Source organism: Hyposmocoma kahamanoa, unplaced genomic scaffold (assembly GCF_003589595.1).
Source record: "Hyposmocoma kahamanoa isolate Upper Pololo Valley unplaced genomic scaffold, ASM358959v1 78, whole genome shotgun sequence".
In the NCBI taxonomy this organism is placed as follows: Eukaryota; Metazoa; Arthropoda; class Insecta; order Lepidoptera; family Cosmopterigidae; genus Hyposmocoma; species Hyposmocoma kahamanoa.
The window spans coordinates 13,342,296-13,358,949 of NW_020653945.1; the positions used below are offsets into that span (position 1 = coordinate 13,342,296).

Sequence of the window (16,654 nt, forward strand, 5' to 3'; positions counted from 1 at the left end):
GTCCGTCTACGGACAGACTTTATTATGTATGTATGTAATGTAATTTTTGCAAGTTGCGACGGAGTAAAACTCTTGTGCAATAATCATATATTATTTTCTCAAAATATTTGTAATCCCTGATTTTGTTTCGAACTAAAGGTATGGTAAATTTGGCGGATACTCTTATGTTAAATGCGGTGACGGATGGCACAATGAATTTCTTACGCCATATAGTAAGTTAATTTCATAATAAAACCGATTGAATTGCATGAAATGTTGTGAAAAAATCTGTTGTGTAGGTGCTGTAACACATTATTGATAAATTTTGATACACGTTATCGGTAGTTTTTTTTTATGTTTGCTTACGATAACGTAATATAACGTACGTAACGTAATATCTTGCAGATATGTAAATACTCCATATCTAATTTGTATGTAATTTATAGGGAATTTTTAAGTCCAAGTCTACGCCGCAAGCACAACCACCGATCATAGTGAAAATGCCGCTGTGGCAGCTGGCTCAAGAGTCCGGGCCGTTCGTGAGGCTCGCAGGGATAAGTGGAGCAACGGCAGTCGTGCTTGGGGCTATGGGAGCTCACCGGACATTCCCTGACACTGATGCCAAAGAAGATCTAAAAAAAATCTTTGAAACTGCCAATAGATTCCATTTCCTCCATACTTTGGCTCTAGTCACTGTGCCACTATGCAGAAGGCCTTACATTGTAAGTTATATGTAGAGTTTCTTAAGAAGCTTTTGCCTTCCACTTTAATCTTGAAACTGCAAATATACTGGTTTTGACCATCATATTTATCTACCTGTCTGATTTCACACTCTTTTATTAATTTTTTTCCATAATGTACTGCAAATTGTACAGATCTTATATTAAGACACATCATTATGCTTTGCAGGCTGGTGCATTCTTTATAGTTGGAATGGGCATGTTTTGTGGGACATGCTACTACCATGCTTTCACTGGAGACCGAAGCCTAAGACGGCTGACACCCATCGGCGGATCTTGTCTTATTCTGGGTTGGATGGCAATGGTACTGTAAACTTGACAATTGTAACTACATTTTGTGGTTTATATTCTTGGAATAGGTTATGTAAAAGGATATGTTAGGTGTTTTTCATTAAGGTAATTCCAAACTATTTTCGTTATTATTTTAGGTTGAATACCTAGGTTGAATAGAATGGTTGTAGTGTAAATAATTTACTTTAAGTGCGAGTTTAGCATTGTATAGTAGTATTAAAATCTTGTACCCAATTTTTAGAATGGATACTAATTTGTTACATAGCATCACGTAACAGAACAAAGGATTATTGTAAGGTTTTGTTTATATAATGTGTATTTTCTATTTTTGAAATTACTGACACCGATTGTTCTCAATAATTATCAGGGATCGGAATAGGTAGAGTTATTTTACCTAAACTTCGAGGAACATAGACAGAAAATAGACTGCCTTACATAATTTTTTAGGTCCTGGACCTAAAGATATTCGATTTCGGGAAATCCCTTAAGAACATTAAAAATTTACATACTTGGGGACAGACACATACACTATATTTATTTTAACTTTGCGACACACAGTGGGTCGGATCTGCGATGTTTCGGACATTGGATACCTTTCTAAAAAAATGCCAATCGAGAGATTTTATTGTCCTAATTAAATATTGTCATATCACATTTTGCCATAAATGTAATAGTTTAGTAGGAAAAAAATAAAATGTGTATTTTTTGTATAGGACCATATCTTTAGTGTCCCATTGTTGCAGTGTTAGTCGATCCAGTCTTGGAATCACTACAGACGAATTATTAGACCTATCTTCTATTCTATATATTTGCAAACTAAACGCGCGACCAAACCAGCCTATTCAGTGCCACTAAACTATTAGATTTATGGCAAAATGCGATATAACTATATTTAATTAGGACAATAAGATCTTTCACTTAGATTTATGGCAAAATGGGATATGACAATATTTAATTAGTACAATAAGATCTCTCGACTGGCATTTTTTTAGAGAGGGGTATTGTGAAAAAAATTTAATGTCTGCAATATCGCAGATCCTCACTGTGCGTCGGAAAAAAGGTAAATATAGTGTCAACTTTTAATGTTCTTAAGTGATTTTCGAGTCCAGAACCTAAAAAATATTGTCGTAAGGCAGTCTCCATTTTTGGTCTATGTTCCTCGAAGTTTAGGTAAAAAAGATTTACCTATTCCGATCCCTGATAATCACTAAAGGAATTTTTATTGTTGCTTGAGGTGTCCATCATAATTGGTATGTTATTATAATAATATATTTAAATGTTTGCGTTGTGACAGTTCTCAGGATAAAAATATAATTACCTATTTCGAAAAGTTGAAAATTGTTTTACAAGCTCACATTTCCCCAGTCCCAAAGATGGAGAACCTCAATTTTGGCGTGCCTTATTCCAGCGTGACCATAGTCGAGTTTTTGAAATTTGACTAGCCAGTAAAAAGTCGCTATTTAGGCAGTTCTAGTCGCAAAAAACTAGATTTAGTCGGTCCACCATTCAAAAGTTATGAGGGTGTTGTACTGTCCACGCCGTAAGAAGTTTATTCCAGCCGGCAACATTTCTCAATTACGAGAACCCCAGCACCTAGCTTAGATCTGATTACACTAAAAAAAGGCCGTGATTATTCGGTTCTAGTAGTAAAAAACTAGTTTTAGTCGTTACGCCGTTTTGAAGTTATTAAGGTGTTTCACTGTCCACGCTGAAATAAACTTATTCCGGCGTCACCATTTTTGAACCTCGAGAACCACAGCTCCTAGCTTAGATCTGATCGCACCCAGAAAAAGACGTGGATTAGTCGGTTCTAGAAGCAAAATTTTAGAATTATTCGCTCCTTTGTTTAGAAGATATTAGATATTCAATTATTATCATTGATAGGAGGTACATTTATGTAGAAAAATCGTAGACATGAAAAATGTATTCTATACTCCGTCCAACCATTTATTTACCTTTTTACAGCTCGAATTCTAATCAAATAGTCATGTTCCAATGCGTTTCCGATTAGTTTTTTTTTATAACAATTGATTTTACTTATCTGTGCATGTGAGCGGGTAAAATAAAAGATATTGCCTGATTGGGATCATGGTTGCGTTTAACAACTTATTTCATTTCATTATAATTAATTAGACAGGTACCAATATTTATCATCTTGAACAATCTTTGTTACATAATTTGTTGGTTCGATAAATATCGCAGCTAAAGAGCAAGTCGCTTCACTAAAATTAAAAAATAAAAGAGTCCAGGAAGGAAGTATATTTTTTTGTCTATACTTGGACAACGGTTCTATGTCAATAATATCGAGTATATAACCAGAAATAGAGACGAAATCCCTGGCAACTCATCAGGTAAATGGGCCTTATATCACTTTTAAATATCAACTCTCGTTTGCGCTGAAATCACAAATTAGAAAACTGAAACAGTACAGCGCCCACAACTGACCTGTGTGTACGTCTCCGTATATTCCAAAAATATTTTGTATTTATTGTAATAAAGATAATATCTCTAACAATGGGGGGTTGTTCCATTCGGTGGTGTGGGATAAACAGAAAAACATCTAATTACAAAACAAAAGGAATCACATTTCATCGGCAATGAAATATGTAATTTTGCAATTTTCGTCTATTATCGCAAAGTTAAACTGGTCGATTTGAAGTGAAACAATTGACGACACCCGTCAATTGTTTCGAATTCGGGCTGGCCAATCGGAGCGCAGTCGTCACAGAATATATTAACTATTCAGGCAGAATAGTTTTCAAACAAATGAAATGACGTTCGTCTCTATTTCTGGTTATGTACTCGATGGACAATAATTACGGCACTTCGGAGGCATGCATATGTCAAAAGTTAAATAAATGTTCGAAACTGACACTGGCCTAAGCCTAGTGGCCGCCATTAAGGAAATAGAATAGAAATAAATGTTTGAATGGAGTATAAGGAGGATCACCGCTCCAAATGTTCTTTGTGAAATCACTCAAGTTATAGAATAAGTTCGTGGTGATTAAAATAGTTTTGAATTGACAGTGTAATAAATATTTTAAATATCTACTGAATTTTTTGTCACATTTAACCGTAACACAAATTGTAGTTGAAAATGACGCGCTATAAATTATAAGAGTCATTCTCAGGGTCGTATTCTAAAACTCTACTCAATGCTCAAAAAAACTACTCAAGTCAGGACTTGAGTATGATTCAAAGCACTGGAAATCATACTCAAGTCCTTGCCATTAGGGTCGTATTTCCAGTGCTTGAAATCATACTCAAGTCTGTTCAAATCGTGACTTGAGCATTGAGTACAGTTCTGGAATACGACCCTCAATCAGTCAGTTAGTCAGTCATTATTCAAAAGACATTAATCATTATTAAATTATTTTGATCAATAGTCGTACGCGACTGTACTCCACGCGTCTCGTTCGTCGCGTATAAGCCAGGAGCCCAACACGACATGCATACAGTAATAAATATCATAACAATCGATAAATCCTAAAGCCATTAAGGAGAAATAACTTTATATATTTTGCTAAAACCTTCAAATAGCATGTATTTAAAAAAAAATCTGTATATTATGCAAAATTTGTACGTGAGCTCAGAGACTAACACAGGTTTATACCTGTTTAGCCTTAAAATACTAAATCGGTTCTATCTTGGAAACAAAATTTCGCGACTAGAACCGACTACTTCGCGACTTTTTTGGGTGCAATCACATCTAAGCTAGGAGCTGTGGTTCTCGAGATTTAAAAATGGTGCCGCCGTAATAAACTTATTTCAGCGTGGACAGTAAAACACTTTAATAACTTCAAAACGGCGTAACGACTAAATCTAGTTATTTACGACAAGAAACCACTAAATCACGATTTTTTTTATTGTAATCAGATCTAAGCTAGGTGTTGTGGTTCTCGAGATTGAGAAATAGTGCCACTGGAATAAGCTTATTCCAGCGTGGACAGTACAACACCCTTATAACTTTTGAACGGCGGACCAACTAAATCTAGTTTATTGCGACTAGAACCGACTAATTGGCATCTCTTAGTGGAAGAACAATAGTCTCATTTGTCGTTTTATGTTGAAAGATTAATATTGCAATCACAAAGTGAAGGCAGCCAAGGACTATCGAATGTCAGCGTCATTTTACCCAGCTGATCAGGGGAGACAGTTGGTAGGGACTATTGGTATAGGCAGAAATAAATGGCAAAAAAATTGCTGTCTTTCGCCCAGCAGCCAACTCTTCTTTTTCCAACTTTTTTTTTTGTAATTTCACCAGCACCATCTCCATTCCACCTTTTACCCTCTAAAACTGAAACCTACAATGCTCACATTACTGCTTGGTAGCAAAAATACGTAAAGTGGTAGTACTTCCTTGGACGAACTCTTTCACAAGAAGCTCTGCTGCTCCTTGATCCGACCATATTGAATGCCATAATCTAGGGTCACTATAATAGTTTTTAAAAATGTAGGCACAAAAATTGTAAATTAGTCGGTTCTAGTTATGAGATTTGTACGAAAGACATTGGAGACCAAAATTACTTAATTGATAGTTGATGTATGGATTCGTATACACAAAAATTATTATACTTAAGAGTAGTTACACACGGCGACTTTTAGCATCGATGCAAACGCGCGACTGCATCGATACAAACGTGCGATTGCATCGCTACACTTGTGGTTTATAAGCGATTGCATCGATGCAATCGCGCGTTTGTATCGGATGCAGTCGCGCATTGACATCGCTGCCTATAGTCGCCGTGTGTAACCGCTCTAATAAACAATTTATGGCTAAGGATGACCTCCTGTTTCTTGTAAGATCCCTCATGAGCAGAGATTATTGTGCAGGGTATATTTACATAAACTACAAGTAAATAATACACATAATGGAGTATCATCAAATGTACCATTTCTGAGGTATGTACATTTTTAAAGTTTATTCAATTCGGGAATAAATCCCCCAGCAGATCGTAGCAGGCTGATTCAAATGGACCGAGGGAAACTTTAGTCATGAAGTTACATGGGAAAATAAAAAATATTCCCGCTCCTACCGATCGGGAGAACAGGTAAAAGCCCAAAAATTCCGCTTATTCCCAGTCGTCACCACCGGCTTTGTCACACAGGCGACAAATGGAAAAAACCCATAAATGTTACCAGGTGGCGACAAATGGGAAAATCAACCAAGCAACAAATGGAATTTAAAATATCCCACTAGTTGCCAGTGGTAATGGAATAAAAAATCTTATGGAATTTAAAATATCCCACTAGTTGCCAGTGGTAATGGAATAAAAAATCTTAATTAATATTTCTTTAATGCTGCCATCGAACGGGAATGAAATAAAATTCGAGTTGCATTTATCATTATAAACATAATCTTATTAAAAAATCAGTCTTAAGACATTTCCAATATCATACAATAATTTAAAATAACTGTAATAATGAAATCATTTACAATGATTCAGATAGCCTGGACACTGTCTGCTTATCCAGTTTGTATTTTTATCATTAAACTCAAATTTTATTTTATTCCCTTTCGATGGCGGCAAGAAACAAACATTAATTGGGATTTTTGATTTCATTTGTTACCACTGGCAACTATTATATTATTGGGTATTTATACTATGGAGTATTTTAAATTCCATTTGTCGATAGCGGCAATGACAGATATTTTCGTCCCATTTGTCACCTGGTAACATATTATGAGTTTTTTCCCATTTGTCGCCAATGGGAACAAAGCCAGTGGTGACGACTGGCAATAAGCGAAAACATTCCATATTATTTTTTTGTGGTCACCGTTCAATCACCCAAAAACATTTATGAAGAAATATTTTTAAGTACTTTGTTTTATTTTAGATACATTCTTTCTTTATAACATCACTGCAAAATAGTATATTTTTAGACTTGGATTGAACGTAAATTCAGTATGACTTCTATATACGATACATATACACGATACTAAAAAAGGTTTGACCAACAGACATATGGCAGTGGTTTGACCACTACTCTGTAACTACAACGGTAGCTTCTAAGCCAAGGAGCGACTAATCTTAGTATTTCGCGGTTAGAACTTTTCTTTGAGTTTGACTTGACTTTGAGTATAAATCTGATTGCACCTAGCAATCAGATTTAGACTCAATTTATATTGCGGCGCGGCGGAACGGAATGGAATGGAATTTCTGGTAAAAATGGTCAATTGTGTAACATACAAAATAGATACGATCCAAAAATCACAACACGCGTCTTCCGCGGAATTCTCGTACATGCTCGTGAATGCTCGCGCATTCGCGAGAGTTCCGCGGCTGCCGTCGACGACGCCTGGCGAACCCGCAGGAAGTGGCGCGAAGACAGGCGCAGTGTGACGTCAAACTTACGGCGAAACACTACAGCCTCAAGGTGCAGTCGCGAGAAAGCTCACGACAAATAAAAGACATTAAGACATACACCATACGCTCATTCTAGCGACCGCGCACGACTTCTCGCGCAGAGGTGAAATTGACGCTTCTGTTCAGCCGCAATGTAAACTGAGCCTTAAGCTTCACACTGTGGTTCTAGAGATTTAAAATGTTGCCGCTGGAATGAGGTTATCCCAATTATAATAAAACATTGTTGTAACTTAAAACAGTGAGCCGAATAAATCTACTTTTTTGCCATTAAAAAAGACTAATTCTTGGCTGTAAAATTTTAAATACACCGTAATGGTGAGCCTGGAGTAAACCACGTGGCTATGTCCACGTTTTCAAGTTTCCTGTATCAGTAAAGGCAACTTTCTGTTTGGCTTACTGTAGCGCATAAGATTCCTTTACAAACATCAGCCTCCGTAGCATGGCTACGCATGATAGATAGCTATGATGATGATCTAAATTAGATCTGATTGAGACAGTCAATAGCGCGGGCTTATTTCAATTTTATCGCGCGCGTCGCGACTATCATGCGTTACCATGCTACGGGGACTGGTCACATTTCGATGATCCAAATATGTTGATATCTACGTGAAGAAGCAAGCAGAAACATAAGCTTTCACATTAATGAACTTCCGAGTGTGTGCATTATTTATTTATTTTACCATAATCACTCATGCCGAAATACAATTGCGCTCCTTAACAGGTGGATGTCGGGTACTGGCAAATGGCGTTTGTGTTTTTGTTAATGTCTAACTTGCCTTTATGAAGAGGAAATGCCAAAGGAAACGCATGCTTGATCAATATTGTTTACATGGTTTTATTCAAATTGTTACATATTAAATTTTGCACTTTTCTTTACTCCATCAATGATACTTAAATGTTAATCAAGACATACACCATTTGGTAATAAATGCTATTTTTACTTCGTCGGATTCTCGAAGGAGAAATGGTCGTCCTTCTTGAAATGTTATATAGCTTATTTTTATGTAATTATGTATTTTATAGTATATTTATATAACAATGGTGACGTACAGTCTGGGACGCGAGACGCACGCGCTCGGCCCGGTCGGCTACATCGCACACTGACACCATACGCTGTACCGAGAGCTAGCAGTCTCTCTATCCGTAAACAAATATACAAAGCTATCACATTAAATTAACACAAAATATAGTTATAAACATATTTATGTAATCTAAATATATATAATAGTAAATAATCCAAAGAGAAAACGAAATGATAAAATGCACAGCACTTTTAGTGTCCGTCACATTTTTGAAATAAATCACTCTGATTGCACGTAAACAGTGGGTATTTCGGGACCGGGCGTGTAAATATAAATATCACTAACCGCAATCACACAATATAGTATACGAGAAGGGGAGCCGGTAGGTACATAAACACTTCACGAGAGGTGGAACGAATGCTGGCCCTCGGAGGCCGCCAGCCGTAGCTTTGCGCGCATCACGTCGGCACTCGAATAGTCCGGAAGCTTGAGGTAGTTGACGCACGTCATAACCGACGGCAGGTACTCGTCGGGGTCTAGAGAAGACTCTAGAGATTTGCGCACCACCGTAAGCGGTGGGTTTAGTGCCTTGAAACCTGGACAATAAACACTTGTTTAGTATCTTTTCGCCCTAATAATTGATACTATACTAAATACTTTGGTTAGAAAATTAAATACTTTATTACCTCCTGTGGGTAAACGTGGGCTTCCGGTTACAAACTGCAGGAAGAGGCGTTGCTCCTCACGTGAGTACGACGCCAAGATATCTATAAGCATGCGAATAGCTCGCGATTCCGCTGTGTACCCGTGGTCGGGTCGAATGCACTCGGCCAACATGCGCGCGTCCCAACGTTGCTCGCGACCACCTACGATCATCAATCAGTATTAGTACGAATGGCTTTTTAAAGGAAATTGTCAATATTTGTCGTAACGAACTTACCCGAAGGACTGCCGCAGAACACTTGTTCTAACTCTTCAGGATAGAAAATCTTGAGATTGTTTAGCGGAAATACTGATTCGAAACCTTCTCTGAATGCTTCCATTTGCTTCGCGACTCCTGTTGTAGGATCAAGTAATGCAAGTAAAAGTTAATAACAACTAACAGAGTTGTAGTTGATTTTTAGATAATCCATAATAATTTTGTAAATACAGTATATGGCATCAAGTACCTTCGTAAAGCAGCCAGTGCGTGACTAGCGCTATATAGCTATGCAGGTTGTGCGCGGTGACGGGCAGGTCGCGCCCGCCCCGCCGCAGCTCTGTGCACCCATCTCCCGGAAGGATGAAGTCCAACCCTAGCTCCTCGATCGGACACCCGTCCAGCTCCAGTGTACTTATCTGAAATTAGTCATTATTTTAGTAAAAGCTATGAATACTTAAATGACATCTATCTCGAGTACAGGATTCATAAAAGAGATGATATTATGTCAACCATCCTGATTATAATAATAAACATCACTCAATGCACATCAACGATTGCTCCTTGATTACAAAGCACTAGAGTTTTCAAAATATCATCCCTTAATCTCTTTTGGTGATGATCAAAATAATTTTTGGCTACGACTGTTGGGCGTGAGCCAAAAGAGAATTTGCCCTTTATGCCAAACGTTGACAATCAGCTAAGATATTTACTACTTAAAATTGTTTAATTTAAATCTAAGCATAAACGTGGTATTAACTAGTACTAACAAGCTGTTGCCTCTGGTCTGCGCTGTGTCTGGGGTCTAACGCGATGTGTGTTGCGCGGTCGGCGACGCGGCGCAAGCGACACAATGAGCGCCACAGTTCGGGTGCCACATGTCGTACGTCAGACAGGGTTAGCCAGCGCTCCTCGCACACCGCCCACCGAAACATCGACACCGATAGTGGTATATCAATCTGCAATAAACGTCAGATAAGTATATCTTTTCTAACTGTAGAATTAGCAGTAAACTTGGAAACAATCGCCTTCGTGGGATTTCGACGTCAACATTTTAATGAATGTAATAAATAAATACACAGTATTTACCAATCTAGAATCCATAACAGCTTTGGCCATAAACTTGCCAAGGAAGCGGAATTTTGCCTTCACTCGTGACAAGTGTGAGGCGCGCGCGTTGCGACCAATCGCCTGCGGGAATAACCCACAAGGCCACGACACAAAGGTCGCGTCAGGCGCCGGAGACGGTATGGAAGTCTCTTTCTCCAGGTCTGAAGGTTCTGGAGAACGTTCCTCATCGAGATTGAGGGCGTCTCGCACTGAGGAAGCGAGTCTTGCCGCTGCGTCTGACGACCGATCTGAGACGACTGGAGGCTGGCTCTTTACTATCTCGCCAGCGAATGATGTAGGCTGAAATGTTGCACATTTTAAATATATTTCAGACTTATAAGGCTAATATTGAAAACGAGAAATTGGAGGATGTTACAAATGGAGTGAAAATTTATGTATATGAATTTTCAAACAACAAATATTGCAATCTGTTCTGATAGTTACTTTAATATCACTCATTTTAAGACGCTACTGGTAATTAAGATAATTTAAGAACGAAATATATAAATATAATTACTTTCTGCTTAAAGTTCTCGCTGCCATGCCAAAGGTCGAGGTCAGCGCGTTGTAGCTCCTGTGAGACGAGTGCATAAAACTCTAATGTAGGGCCCAACCCGGTGCCAACTTCGTTCTCGTATTGGATTTCGAGTAGAGCCTATGAACAAAATAATGATATTTTTTGCAGTGGAGTACAGAGTCAAAGGATAAGAGTTATATAGAGAAACGGAGACCAATCCTCACCTTGGAGTGCGCGAATTCATGCATAACATGTTCAGCCTGTCTCAGCACGTTAGGCCTCTGCACAGTGCGCTTGCGTCTATCCAGCCGAGGTGCCACCCGTTCACTGTCCTGGCCAGCACCGGCGCCACCCGCTGCACCGCGCTCACCGCCCGTCTCTAGCAATCGCTGTAGCGCGCGGTCGCGATCGAAAGATACAACGTAGAACAGCAAGTGCCGGCACTCGAACGGGAAGATGAAGGGGCTGCAATTGAAATGTGACTTTAAGTTATTGCTCTGTTTATTTACAGCAGTTAGTAAAACTAGTGGGTTTCTTATTACATGAAACATTTTAATGTGCAGCAATTATAGAGTTCAAGTAACTTGGTTATATTCACAGAACTTAAAATTTCTTACCAAGCATAAGCGATCTTCTTGAGCCATGGAGGTAGGTTACCAGTCATGATTACTAGAGGATCTTGTAACTGGCGGTTGGCTTTGGCGGCGAGCTAAAAAAATATCATTAGTATAAAAAAGTTGAATCATGTAGGTATATATGTATATACATATACAGGGTTATTTTTAAAATACTAACAACCTCGCAGGACCATGGTATAACATCATAAACAACAAATTTTGTTCCTTGACTTTTAATAATTCATCAGATTTAACTTTCATAAAAAATGAAAATATTTAAATCGAAAGCTCTAAACATCGATAACTCTGCATTAGCCAGTGACCGTGCAGGTCAATGGCATTAGCAAAAAAAAGCGCTAGTGATAGCGTAAGTAAACAATGGGGGTAAGGGAAGGTTATGACCTATTTACCTGTGCGATCAGTTATTCCCTGTGATGCGCCCGAGCCGGGTGTGTTCGCGTGTACACGCAAATGGTGCGAATACTTGCTAGGTGTGATGATAATGTATCCGAAGCTTGCCTTAAATATGTACCTACACTAAGCCGTGTAACAACGGGCGATTCCAGCCTAGATCCAGCTATCGTAGTCGTATACCGAGATTCGTCCTTGAATAACGTACATAGATACATACGATTTATCCTTATTTTATTTTTAAGTGTAGCCAATCCTAAACCTGGCTAATGTGGATTCAGTATACAAGCTTAATTTTTATCAAGTAAAAACACAAATACCTACAATTCATCAATATCAAGAAATGTGCTATTTAATACTTTGCAACGATATCTATGTACTAGCGTACTAGAGGCGACGTTCCATACACACATACTATGTTTTACACATACACATACATTGATTTGTTGTCACACTCAAGATGGCGGACGCAGATGTGGCCCTCTTTGAAAATTAATTTACATCGGTGTGTCGCTCACATTTTGCTATTGATTAATTGTGTGAACATACATTTAAAGTTTTTTTATTCACATTCATTCGGTAAGTAATGTCTTTAGGGTACAATTGTAAATAATGTTACCTTAGCATTAATGAAGTCCTGATGTGGCACGAGTGGTCGATGGTCGGGCAGGCAAGCGGCATGGTACAGCGTGTGCCAGTGGCGACTGAGCGCGTGCAGTGCACGCAGCACACCCAGTGCCGCCAACGACGCGTCCTTCACCTCGCCCTCGCTCATCAAGGGCGAACGTAGTATCACGAAAAGAGGAGACTCGGGCGATGGGACTATGCCCTCTAAAAATGTCATTTTATACATTTAACAAAGTTCATACCTATATTAAATGTTTTATTTAATAACCGTATATTGATGTCTTACCGTTCCATAAGAGATCAGGTTTTCGTCTAGACGACAACTTAGTGGGCTGTCCCTTGCCTTTACGTGTGGTAGCTGTGTCGGGGCGTGGCTGCTCCGTCGGCTCCACCGCGCGGTAGTAGATCGTGTGCGTTTGCACCCAGATACCCGCATTTGCTGTAAACAGTTATTAATTTGAATTATAACATGATTCATAATTTATCATTTGTCATGTACCATAATTTCGCTGCTCTGGAATTTGTTGTCAATGTGATGCAGAAACACGTTTTACATAAAGTTTTAAGTGTCTTAGCCAGTAGCTTATATTTTGTGGAGCACGAAGTCAATAGTAAAAAAATTAAATGCCAACTAATTCACCAACGTAACAAGTTAATCCATGTACATAATTCTGAACACACAAAATCCACTGAGTTAGCTAAGACAAAGTTCGCCAAGGATTTTCGTCCTACCTAGTGGAGTCTCAGTATCCGTGTCGGCGTCGTTCTGTTCACCAAACTGCCGCACGGCCTGGTACACCGTCATGTTGTATGGTAACACAGTGTCACCGACCAAGAACTCCAGCTTGTGTTCAGAGCTGTGAAAAAGCAAAACGTACCCAAGTAACGTCTCTGTAAAGATATGGGTTATGAGTAAAAAGTCATAGTATTTTTTCTAATTTCAAATTCATTTATCAGACTTATGCACATCACGCCCTTTTCTAGGCAGAGACAGGTTTCAGATTTAGTAAGTTTCGAGGACTAAGTCAACGATATCTATATACTAGCGTACTAGATGCGGCGTTCCATACACACGTTGTGTTTCACTCATGTGCGGTGAAGACGCTGTACACCATTTAGTTGGTTGTCAAACATTCAAGAACGCGGACGCAGATGCGGTTCTCTTTGAAAATGAATTCCTCAACTATTGATAAATATCATCAATACTCAATATTATCTGCCGGCCTAGCTCATTCCCAATAGGTATAGAATGTCTATCCACGGTACTACGGTACTGATGCTCTTTGACAAAATTCAAGTCTAAAACAAGACACTATCACTATTGATAGTGTTTTGTTTGGAACATGTAGTTGTTGTAATGGTCTTGTCTATAGATTGATGTCGTTGACTAAAGTGGAATAAACTGCATTCTCCTTCGTTATCCAGACCAAATTCCAAGTTTAAAGCTTATACTAACTCAGTTGGTTGGTGATGTGGCGGCGTGGCGAGCGAGTCTTCGACATCGTCGTCGGACGCGGCGTCATCGTCGGAGTGCGCCGTCGTCGCGGAGCCGTCACGCGGTCGCACGTTCGCGTACCCGCGCTGAGCTAGGTACCTGCAATAACAATATTATCATGCACTGATTTTCAATCAATTATAAAATTGGCTTGCGTTACATTGTTACAAAAGGCGGGCGACGTAATATCTGGTAGATCCACCTAAATTCTATGGGCTTTCATTCTTAAATCACTTTAAGATCGGTTCGACAGTTTTGTAAGAATTGCAATTTAGGTAACATTAGAAATTGTGACACTCGCCTCTCAATGGCTTGAACTAAAGCTAAGGGGTCTATCCGCACGACACCACCCTTCCACTGTTTCAGGTTGGTGCACGACGGATGACGTTTGAGATCACACTGAAAAAAATAGTTCAGATTAGTTAGTAGCAAATGTTGATCGTCAATTTATATAATCTAATTTTAAAGACACCAGAAGTGGGAAGTATATACGGGTTGATGATGACGAAGTAGAAAACTGTATTTGTATTGTACATTAATCACTATATATATTTAGACACCTTTTTAATTACATTCACATTTTGGCCTCAAAAAAATATTGTGTCCTTAGATAACGAACAACTGATAGTCAGTCTCTAATGACATCACCAGTCTCGAGAAAAGGCGATCTTTACCATGAGCTGGTGCGTATTGAAGAACTTGAGCGCGGAGGTTGCCGGGCGCGCAGGAAGGTCGTGCACGCGCACCGGGAACTGCTCAAGGTGCGACACACACGCATTCACCTTGCACACTAGCGAAGCTAATGCACCGCCGCCGTTGCTGCCCAATACCAACGGACCCCCGTTGTCATTCCATTCGCTTAAACTGGAAAGAAGACTCAATCAATTACACACAGAAATAATAAACACGTCACATCTCGAAAACACAACTGGACATATTAATTAACTAAGAACGAGACAAAGTCCGGATTGCGCTATTTATATATTTATTTTATTTAATACATTGAGTCAACGATAATGAATACAGATCACTTTTTTGTCGTGCGCTTGGTGGTAAGCGACACGCCTGTCCATAACAATTGCAGTGCCACCGCGCCCGTCATCCTGAGACATAAGTTAACAAGTCTCATGTGCCTGTAATTTCACCATCACCCTTATCCTTCGAAACCGGAACGCAGCAATTACGTTATTGCTAAGCGGCAGAAATAGGTAAGGTGGCATTTCTTCCCTGAATGAATTCTTTCACAAGGAGCTCTACTGCTACTTTAGTACTACGTATACATATAATATAGAGCCATAAATAATATTGGTTCCAATATATACAAAAAGTTACAACGAATACTCAGTAGCGTTTTATCAACTGGATAATGGATTTAAAAACTTACTCTGAATCAAGCGGCATATCCGCAAATACATGCAAGAACAGTCTAAGGCGCTCCTCGCAAGAGGCGACCTGCTCTGCGGAGTGCCGGCCTTCGCCCTCCGCATCTCGGTCTGACGACCGTGCCTCCGTCTCTGGTTCAGTGTCCCCATTTGTGAGGAACGTTAGCAACGCACCTAGAACGCCGCTGTGGTTCACCTGTATTACACATTCAAGAAAAATTGCACTCTATGTTGAGCAATGCCTTTCAAACAAAAACAACCAGCAAATAAAAACATTAAGGGGAAAATAGGACGAACAAAACTGCTATTGCAATTTGCTTCAAATTATTAGCTTATATGCATTGACCTACCAACAAATGGACATCGGGTCAAATACAAAATCCACGAAAAAATGTCCAAAGTTAACCTATACAAACGTGACATGTAACGAAATATAAAAAATTAAAACATTTAATTTAAATTGTAACGTTATTGCAGTGCTGTCTAATTTTGCTTGCAACAATTTAAGGGTCCAAAAACACCAAATTCAGCTTATACTGTAAACTTAATAAAATGCACCATATTTAGCTTCGACTGAAAATTACTTGAACACAAGAGTAATGGAGTAGCCTTTCTCGTAAATATTAATTAATTTTTACATATATTATTATGTCGAGTTTTGTACAAATTCACTTATTACATACATACAAATACTACTACAAATGTGAAAATAAGCGTGTACTATAAGAAACGTACCGATATCCCAACTAAACGTAAACTCATATATCCGTAATTAGAAAACAGCTTTATAATAAAACAGTTACGCTTTCGAGTAATTTTGATGCTTTTCACAAAGACAAAATTAGCTTTTATTTTGTAATCTACCTAAAAAAATACATTTGACTGTTAAAGCTAAAGTTAAAGTTATTTCGGGCAAATGTATCTTCTGACTTCTCATAGGTAATCCCAAGCCGTAAAACGAGTACAACAACAAAAGTACTGCTACGTTTAATAAAAATATCATTTTAAAAATAAGATTGTAAAGCAACTCTATAGTTTTTTTGTTCTAAATATTTCAATCGCTTGTGGTTCGAACAATTGAAAATGACCAAGAAGTTTATATAAGCTTCTTGAAACTGACGTAATGGGAATAATAAAAACATCTTTTGCGCATGCAATGTGTAGAAAAAGGACAGT

The 16,654-nt window shown here is 38.6% G+C and overlaps 2 protein-coding genes across 5 annotated transcripts in view; one reads left to right on the forward strand and one right to left on the reverse strand.

The window, feature by feature from the left end:
• The first annotated feature begins 63 nt into the window (after positions 1 to 63).
• Positions 64 to 1,386, forward strand: LOC113233195 (transmembrane protein 256 homolog). The gene is made up of 3 exons (XM_026468232.1): positions 64 to 212; positions 426 to 701; positions 889 to 1,386. Exons 1-3 carry the CDS (start codon positions 141 to 143, stop codon positions 1,030 to 1,032), a joined length of 492 nt encoding a protein of 163 aa, XP_026324017.1. The 5' UTR covers positions 64 to 140; the 3' UTR covers positions 1,033 to 1,386.
• A 7,085-nt stretch (positions 1,387 to 8,471) lies between these two features.
• Positions 8,472 to 16,654, reverse strand: part of LOC113233276 (E3 ubiquitin-protein ligase TRIP12) — a 47,918-nt gene continuing 39,735 nt past the window's right edge. For 3 of the 4 annotated variants that reach the window (XM_026468338.1, XM_026468337.1, XM_026468335.1), the window contains exons 25-40: positions 15,481 to 15,674; positions 14,771 to 14,960; positions 14,398 to 14,495; positions 14,058 to 14,195; positions 13,334 to 13,458; positions 12,888 to 13,040; positions 12,594 to 12,805; positions 11,564 to 11,655; positions 11,171 to 11,411; positions 10,947 to 11,084; positions 10,409 to 10,729; positions 10,090 to 10,278; positions 9,570 to 9,738; positions 9,341 to 9,457; positions 9,087 to 9,266; positions 8,472 to 8,996 (exon numbers count right to left, since the gene is read on the reverse strand). In XM_026468338.1, coding sequence (XP_026324123.1) covers positions 8,800 to 8,996; positions 9,087 to 9,266; positions 9,341 to 9,457; positions 9,570 to 9,738; positions 10,090 to 10,278; positions 10,409 to 10,729; positions 10,947 to 11,084; positions 11,171 to 11,411; positions 11,564 to 11,655; positions 12,594 to 12,805; positions 12,888 to 13,040; positions 13,334 to 13,458; positions 14,058 to 14,195; positions 14,398 to 14,495; positions 14,771 to 14,960; positions 15,481 to 15,674 — 2,754 coding nt within the window. In that variant the 3' untranslated portion in view covers positions 8,472 to 8,799. The remainder of the gene's footprint in view (positions 8,997 to 9,086; positions 9,267 to 9,340; positions 9,458 to 9,569; positions 9,739 to 10,089; positions 10,279 to 10,408; positions 10,730 to 10,946; positions 11,085 to 11,170; positions 11,412 to 11,563; positions 11,656 to 12,593; positions 12,806 to 12,887; positions 13,041 to 13,333; positions 13,459 to 14,057; positions 14,196 to 14,397; positions 14,496 to 14,770; positions 14,961 to 15,480; positions 15,675 to 16,654) is intronic. The other variant, XM_026468336.1, reaches the window with a different exon arrangement.

Bases quoted from the DNA above. Each gene is read 5' to 3' on its own strand.
- LOC113233195 (XM_026468232.1), top strand. From the start codon at position 141: ATGGTAAATTTGGCGGATACTCTTATGTTAAATGCGGTGACGGATGGC. The intron at 213-425 runs GTAAGTTAATTT...TGTAATTTATAG, and splicing joins TGAATTTCTTACGCCATATA to GGAATTTTTAAGTCCAAGTC. The intron at 702-888 runs GTAAGTTATATG...TATGCTTTGCAG, and splicing joins TATGCAGAAGGCCTTACATT to GCTGGTGCATTCTTTATAGT.